Raw genomic sequence first — 9,166 nt, 5'->3', positions numbered from 1 at the left:
AACTTGCACTGTAACAGTGTCACACTAAAATATTACCCCAGATTTACTAAGCCCGTATCTGTTATGTCTAGTGCCAAGGGGAAGGGGTCAAATTTGCCAGCGCTTTTTTCAAATGATTGTTACACTATATCTATTGAATTTATTTTAACATTTTATACTAAACTAGTAACAGAAAACTTTGAAATACTTCTACTGTACATTTATCGTAAATGGTTATATACAGTGGCGGATCCAGGATATGATCAAGGGAGGGGCTAAACCATAGTTTGCCGTTTTATCCAGTGTAAAGCAGGATTGAAGCCCATTTTATCCAGTGTAAACCTGAGCGTCAAGGGGGGGCTATAGCCCCCCTTGGATCCGCCACTGGTTATATATATATATATATATATATATATATATATATATATATATATATATATATATATATATATATATATATAACAAAGTTTACATTATTAAAGCACCGGCATGTGTTGCGTAACAACCTGAACTTCGGTTTTGTCGTAGCGATATATGTATGTATTTACGTCCGGTTTCAGAATAAAATAATGTAAGCTTGTAAGCTTCAATGTCTGAACAAGAGAGAGAAAAGTAATACTTTTTAAAAACACGGTTAGGGTTTGGAATAAAAATGAATTTTGGCGAAACAAGAATGAGTTACAACACCTAGGACCAGTGGCGGCGGTTGGACGTTAAAAGTGAGGGGGCAAGATATGATCTGAATATTTGTATATAAATGTTAGTTTTCCTGGTTGTTTCTAACATTTTGTTTGACGAAATGTTGTATAACTAATAGGATACTATATTTTCAGTTAAAATACCGTATATCGTATATAATAGTTTATTAAGTAAATTGAGAAGAACAACGCAAGTAGATACTAGCCCTTTGTACTCTTAAACAACGAAAGTGTAAGAAGAGATTTGATTTCTTGCTCATGAACATCTTAAAATTCTGTCTGGAAAATTGTGTGATCAGATTATTTAATAAATTTGCAAAACAAATAAATAGAAAGGATAATATTAATCATAGTAATGAATAATGATGCTTGTTTTGCAAAAGTTATATTGAAACTGAGGATTAATGAAAAACTTAATATTTAATCCCACACATGCTATTAAATGTATGTTATTACTCTTATAAAATGAAAGACAGTAAATACTACAAGCATATGCTACGACATTTAAAGAAATATTTGATTTTGCAACTTCTTGAAATATGTTCGTTGCCATTAGGTGCAGATTTCACTTTCTTGGAACACATCAAAACACAACAATACTTACAATCCACACTTCAGTTATACAAAATAAACTTAAAACCTAGAATTATGTTCAATTTACTAAATTTTATTGTATATACACTCGTACATCCTTAAACACAACACTTCACTCGTATATTACACTACAAAACAATGGAAAAGGTAGAAGTTGTTTCTTATCACGCTCTTTTTAATCGATATTCCTTACTTTAGAAAGAAGAAAAGACATTTTAGGAACTGTCAATTTTTGTGCAATTAAAGAATAACTTGTGAAATAGGCCCTACTTTTTTGCATAATGTTCTTTCGATTAGCTTCAAAGCGGCTCACTAACATATCGAGCCCTTGTAAGAAGAAATGAAAGTATGCTGAAATTGTGCTCCAATAGGTTATTTTTTGGGGTTATTTTCTGTGGCGATTAAAACGCAATTACTGTAGCTTTCTTTACTCCACGGGAAGACAACCAATACGTATTCACGCAACAGCAAATATTATATGGCAGCATTTTTTCCTATTAATCAGTAACACATACAAAATCGTTACATTTCCAAATGAAACTATATACATTAATTGGTTACTTAAAAAAAGTGCGGGGGCAACTGCCCCCCCTAATCGCCGCCCATGCCTAGGACCAACGGAAGATCAAATCTGCCCGCAGTAAATTTATCTTTCAATATATACACAGTATGTATAAAAATAATACTGTGTATATAATATAAAAATAACGAAAGTGAACATTACATTCAAGCGAACAATGTAAAAAATTACGAGCTCTTAGAAATCACTTTAACCTGCAGAGAATTAAAAAACCTGAGCGTGGGCAAAATTGATCCTTGCTCCTCCTACCTCCCAAATGGTATATCTGAGGTAAGGATTATATATACTGGTTCTTCTACATATCCTATCAAAAAATATATGAAATTGAAAAATGTAGATTGATTTATTAACAAACAGCTAGTAAATCCTAAAATAAAGACTACGAGATCTAATCACCAGACCAAACTGAAATTAGTTTAGTGAGTCTTACACGTTATATACTGTAAATGTAGTAAGCTTTACAAAATGTATGTTTTGATAAAACTTGTATTTTTGTTTGTTCTTTTCAGCCATACACGCCGTCAGGACAGACGCCGTTTATGACACCTTATCAAACACCCCATACTTCCCAGACTCCACGGTATGGACAACAGACGCCCAATCCTCACAATCCTCATCACGGGTTCTTACATCCGGGTAATTTGACTCCAGCGCACAGGGCACCTTCTCATAGGGTTCCAACACATGCTCCGCCTACACCTCAAAGGTAAGTAACATTCTTGAAGTGATACAGTGATTCAATACAGATTTCCATAGAATTTTTGCTGAATTATTTGTATCATATGTAAGTGATAAATGTTCTCTTAACGTATGATTTTTTAATATATGATAAATGCTAGAAGTTGTGTCTGTGCAAAGTATGCTTTGATTGATTCATTGTATATCTGTAATATCTTTCGAGTTTTTCTGATATTTCTGTAAACTAATACTTTGCTTTTATTTTGTATTCGTTCACTACTGACATTTTGTCTTCTTGTGTACTGACGGTTAAGACAATCGAAATATTTCAATGAATTATTTTATATACGAGGGTCATTTAGTAAATTACCGAAAAAGATATATAACAATCTAAAATAGGACATGATTGTTAGATGTTGGTTATTTTGTGATGAGATCCTAGAGCTATTCATAATTGGGGCTGGCACGTATGGGTTGTGCAAAAGACGCTGGAAAATAGTTACACAAGCTAGCGGGACCTTAACAGGATTGCTCAAAGATGGAGCAGCAAAATATATTTCAGTTGAATGAGGCGTGAGACCGACAGAAACTTATCGCCAACAAAGTTACTAATGGGCTGAGTTCAAACAAGGTATAACCAGAGAGAAAATACAAGACAGGGATGTAACGTAAACAGTCAAACGTCTACGTGATTTAGCAAGGGATTGCAGCAATAGAGCACTAGATGGCTCTGGCAGTATTTTGAAATGATTCATTATTTCACGAATTTCAGTTTTGTGGAGCGTAACTTTTGTTTAATTGTTTCCTTCAACAGGTGTTCTCAATACATGGACAGTGGATTGTCCAAGCACAGCAGCTAGACTTTGGTACAAGCCATGTGTTTAAAGGGAGATCACCAACTTTAGCAGTGACAAAGTGTATGGCTGTTCTGAGAAGCGGGTTGGGTGGCGTAGTGGTTAACGTAGATCCCGGGATCGAGTCCCGGTTCAGCTTTGAAATCTTAAGTATTTTTCCGAATGCAACTAAGTTGTTTTATTTCTCGTTATGCTGTTTATATATACAGGATGGAAGGTAACAGCACCGAAAAGATTTGGGAGGTGATTTCGTATATGAAATGAAAGAAAAAAGTTCTAATAAGCATGGGTCGAAAAACGTCTCCTTTCTGAGTTATGAACAGCCGAATATTCGAAAAATCACGTTTCAGAACGCCCTGGCTTAAAAACCAGAGCCTATCTCAAGCAGTTTAAGAAATTACACAGGAACTAGTATGCGTTGTTTCTAAATATCCATGTTTCAGAATTCACCGGTACCAGCGAAACGAACACATAATTAGTACTTGAAGGGGTGTCCCTATATCTAAATTTCCTTTTTACAGTTCGTTTCGCCGATAACAGAGGATGGTAAAACACGAATATTTAGATAGAGCGCATACTAGTTCCTGTGTAAATCCTTGAACCGCTTGGGATAGGTCCTATAGTTTCTAAGTCAGGGCGTTTTGAAACGTGATTTTTCGAATTTTCGGTAGTTCTTAACTCTGAAAGTAGACATTTTTCCACCCGTGTTTATTAGAACAAGGAATCACCTCCCAAAGTTTTTCGGTGTTTTTACCGTCCACCCTGTACGTATATATATATATATATATATATATATATATATATATATATATATATATATATATATATATATGCCCAATAAACGTAGAGTAGAAAATCTTTAATTGCAATACATACATTTGGTTTTTGTGAAACATTTTGTTACCTTATCAACCTATATGTATTTACAGTGGATCTACTCCTCGATTTGACGATGTCCGGAAAGTTCCCCGACATCCAGAAGAATCGATGCGAGGCACTCCCCGCAGTTACATGGACCCTAGTCGACGAAGACTGCCGTATCTTGGCATGCAGAAGTCCCCGAGGAGTACCCCACGTTCCGGAGGCTCCGGCTCCGGAAGGGATAGTGTACGCTCTACACCCCGAACTAACACTAGTCCCCACTCAATGGTAGAGAGTTCTTTCAGTGGAGATGCTACGCCGTTGTACGATGAAAATTAAATAATGCTCATGGACGATTTTCAGGACATAGTAATAAAAATCAAGTGATTGTTTGATAATTTATAGCTTGACTTACGTTGTGAAATATTTATATAAGTTTACAAGATATATGTTGATTGCTGACAGCACGTTTTAAGACTAAGCAGCGTCAAAGTTGCAATGTAAATATTTTCCAAAATTTCTTTGTATGTGAAAGTAGATTATCTTTGACTTCAATTTACTGGTGGTCCGTCAACGTGATAACATTACTTTGCATTATCTATAGATATAGATATCTGTTATATTTACAGGTTCATGTAGATAATTGTTGGAGTCAGTGTGTGATTATTACTTTTTTTTTTGTCATGATAAATCTGATACTTTCTACTTATGCATATATCTATTTCTTCTTAATATATAAATAAATATTATATATATATATATCCGAGAGCATCCCAGGCATGTTCGATGGAATTAGATCCGGAGATGCCACTCCACACGTTTGATGTAGTTATTCTTCAGTGCCTCTCTTGTACGGATCCTTGTGGGTGCTGTCATCCATGTAAACAAAGTGAGTGCCCAGAGCAACACACAAAAGTCAAAACATATATTTTCAGGACCATGAATACTGCCCCAACTTTTGAGGGTGGCTGTACTTCCGCCGTACAAGCGAGCGACGTTAAGAGCGGTATCGTAAAGGCTATGAGAGTGTTGCACAAGGTAGGCAAGTCACCAGGGAAGATTTTCAGAACCCCCCCAGAATTATAGTAAAAAATTCGTTAACCGCACTATCCAGCGCCTTGTTGAAATAGGAACTATGAAAATTTGCCCGCAGCAAGGAAAATCACGCGCAGTACGAACACCGAACGTGTGAAAGCAGTGGCACCGCGTGTCCGACGAAATCCAGTTAGAAAACAGTCAGTTATGGCTAGTGGGTTAAAGATATCGAAAATGGCTATGTCTCACAAGTTAAGCAGTGACCTAGGACTACATGCTTACAAACAACGCAAAGGACATCTCCTGACAAATGAACTGAAGTGCAGAGGCTCCTAAAAGCATTACGCAGCAAATGGACATTGTCGAATCCTTTTCACCGATGAAAAGATTTTCAGTGTTGAGGAGACTTTCAATGCCCAGAATGACAGGATATATGCCACATCCTCTAGAGAAGCTGGTGAAAAGGCTCCAAGGATCCAGACGGTCAGCATCCCACCCCATCATGGTATGGTGGGGTGGGAGCTACGAGGGCACAAGGGAACTACATTTCTGTTTTTTTTTTTTTTAAAAAAAGTCAAAACGTCTGTGTACCAGGAGACAGTGCTTGAAAGACTAGTCAAGAGTCTCACCAACACCCTCTTCCATAGACAGAACTGGAGCTTCCAGCACACAAGGCACGGAAGGCAAGTGACTGGAGGCAAATGCTTCGGACTTCATTTCCACTTCAGATTGGCCTTCTGCTAGTCCGGACCTAAACACTTTGGACTACAAATTGTGATCCAAGCTTCAGGAGATGGCTTGCAAGAAGAGACATCCTAATATTGAAAGTTCAAAGCGGTCTCTTCGGAAGGCAGCTGTAGATTTGCCAGTTGATGTGTTGCGTAATGCAATTGACTGTTAACCACAAAGACGTAATGATTGTGCCAATGGTGACTATTTTGAGTAATTATTTGTGATTTTGGTTCATGATTCATTCATGTGACTCATGTTATTAGAATATTAAAACATGTCTAACCATTTTGTGTCAATGTACAAATGTACTTAAATACTTTGCGACAGTATTTATCGTAAGACTAGGTAGGTACCATTCTCTAGTAACAGATCCTGCGTCGAAGATGTGCAATGGTGTTCTTCATACTTAAAGGACATAATTGTGTGACGTTAAACTGAAAGATTTCCTTTTACCCGCCAGTACTACAACTCAGGACTCCATACATTTCATATTCACAGATGAGCTGTAGATGATAACGTGTTCCCTGTTCTCTCTACACTGAGAGAGTCCAAGAATCACTTGTCGAACAAAACCATCATTTTTCTGCGAACATATTGAACCATTTTCCTTGATCCTAGTCACCATGATCCCTACAGTGTTTGTAACATGGTACAACGACGGGCGGGAGATTATGGAACATATTTCACTGGCTTCCGGGTACATCCAAACACTGTTTAGCTGTCGCGAAATGACACTAGGGAGGACACATGGACGTCAGAAGCATCACGAAATGCGTAAGCAATATGGAGTGAAGTGGCAGATGGGTCAATTTGGTTTATGCGCCGATCTTGTCGAAGTTTTGTACATCATCTACCATCTTGACCATGCACACGCATACACCAATCACACGTACTCGCTTGTATCTGCGTCAAGCTGACCAACAGCTCTCCCATTATAATTAGATGACCCGTCTCATCATCCTCCAACGTACTATTTATTTTGCACAATAGTATCGCACTTGGTATGACTTCTAACGTATTTCATTATATCTCGTGAATACCACTTCACTCACAATTGCATTTTCTTCGTGATAATGTACTGATGGACACAACGATTGATTAATGCCATCTACTGGTATATTTATAACGATACACAGACACGGAGCGTGTGAACAAAAGTTATGCTCAATACAATGGTGTGTCAAAAAGCTTCGGTACTAGCTCTGTTGGAGCTCAAAAAAAAAAAAAATACGTATCTAAGTTTGAACTGCATCTCCTTTGAAGTAGGCACCCTGTGCAAAATTCTTACCTGGAAGTCACTTCGCGTAAATGAATCTATGATCTTGCACGATTCGCTCTGAATCTCGGCAACGGCGTGAAAACTATGATCTTTCAGCTACGTTTTCATTTTCGGGAAAAAGTAGTTGGTACAGAAGAGGCAAGTTGTGGTTGAACTCACGAACAGAGAGTGCTCAGTGAGACATTGCATTGTCATCGTGGAGAATACAATTCTTCGTGCGCCCCAGATTCGGTCTCTCTTATATAATGTTCTCCATGGACGCCGCACCGACGTTCCATTAGTCATAGGAAATGAAATGACGCACAGGAGTTAGTCTAACCGTTGACCTTCAGTAATACAGGCACGTTACGTTCATACAGCAGTCATAGCTCGTCTAGTAAACAGAAATGGAGATATCGAAACATCTTGTTCGCATGTATTTGTTGTATGATTGTAAAGTGGGCCTGTCAGCTGGCGCATCAAGTCGTCGCATATGCTAGGCATTTGAAGAGAGTGCCGTGATCATCGCACCACGAGGCATTGGTTTCAGAAATTCCGTTCGGAGATGTGAGCCTTTCGGGTGAACCTCGCAATGGACGGTCACATGTTTTGGATGGCGAGGCCCTGAAAGCAGCCATCGAGGAGGATAGTGATCTAATGTGTGATGTACCTGTAAAAAGGTTCTATGTTTCCGCTGAAACAGTCAGACTGCACCTGCATGGGATAGGAAAGTCATACAAGTTAAGCAAGTGGGTATCCCACACATTGTCTGCAGCCAACAAGGAACAACAACTGCATATTTGTCCTTGCTTACTCAGCACCTAAACACACCCATCTTTGATCACGTGCTCAGCGGTGACGAAAAGTGGGTCCTCTATGGCACTCCCAAGCATATTAGAAATTGGTTGTCACCTGCTCCTCACACCTCAAGACCACCTCTGCACCCACGAAATGTTCTGGCCTCTGTATGGTGGAATTGTCGGCAAGTGGTGCATTGCGAGCTTCTTCCACCTGGTCAGACCCTCACTGCTGACAACTCTTGGCAGTTGCAAAGGGTCCACCGTGCATTGGGGCAGAAGGAGCCGGCATTTGTGAATCGCAAAGGTTTGATGGTCCTGCACGACAATACCAAGCCACATATGTCAAAGAGGACTCGGGAAGCCCTTCAGCAACTTTACTGGGTGATACTCTGTACCATGCACTATATTCACCAGACCCTGCGCAAACAGATTACGACTTGTTTCATCCCCTCAACAACCACCTCCGTGGGAGATCCTTAGCAAATGAGAGATGTGCGGAACGCACACGGATTTCTTTGCATCCACGACCGTGGAGTTCTAGCATCAGGGTGTTCTGAGCTGCAGGAACGTTAGCAAAAGGTGTCGGATGCTGATGTAGATTACTTCGAAGCCTAAAGGTACGTACCGTTCACTGTATTGTTCTTTGTTTATCGCTGCTCTAGAACGGCAAGAACTTTGTTGGTTACCTTGTACACTGCTTCATCTCGCAGCAGTGTGCAGAACCATAACAGTCACTCCGTTTGTCAATGTCGGATGACCACGTACGGCATGTGATGCTGTATGAATTTTACCAGAGACATTCAGCCAGTTCAGAAGCACGAAACATCAATGCCGTACATGGTCATTCTGTTGTGTATAAGCGCAAGTGCCAGAGGTTTCACTCTAGGGACACCAGCCTCATCGATAAGCCACGGAAAGGGAGATCTATGTGGCTGAACAACGAAGCCCTGCGAGCAGCAGTGAAGGCAAATCAAATGCAAATTGTTGAAGAACTGACCAGCGAACTCCAGTGTTACCCATTCGACCGTTTAGTGTCATCAACTTGACCTTGGGTCGTGTCCAAACTCGGTAAATTGGTATCCCATGCGTTAGCGCCT

The 9,166-nt window shown here is 39.3% G+C and overlaps 1 protein-coding gene across 1 annotated transcript; it reads left to right on the top strand.

Annotated features, from left to right (window-relative positions):
- Positions 1–2,339: 2,339 nt before the first annotated feature.
- Positions 2,340–4,947, top strand: LOC145662122 (uncharacterized). The gene is made up of 2 exons (XM_081727461.1): positions 2,340–2,557; positions 4,313–4,947. Exons 1-2 carry the CDS (start codon positions 2,391–2,393, stop codon positions 4,581–4,583), a joined length of 438 nt encoding a protein of 145 aa, XP_081583587.1. The 5' UTR covers positions 2,340–2,390; the 3' UTR covers positions 4,584–4,947.
- Positions 4,948–9,166: the final 4,219 nt, after the last annotated feature.

This window comes from Thermobia domestica, chromosome 10 (assembly GCF_964235325.1).
Source record: "Thermobia domestica chromosome 10, izTheDome1.hap1.1, whole genome shotgun sequence".
NCBI lineage: Eukaryota > Metazoa > Arthropoda > Insecta > Zygentoma > Lepismatidae > Thermobia > Thermobia domestica.
Note: the sequence above shows the minus strand (reverse complement) of the source record. Positions and strands in the feature narration are given on the sequence as shown.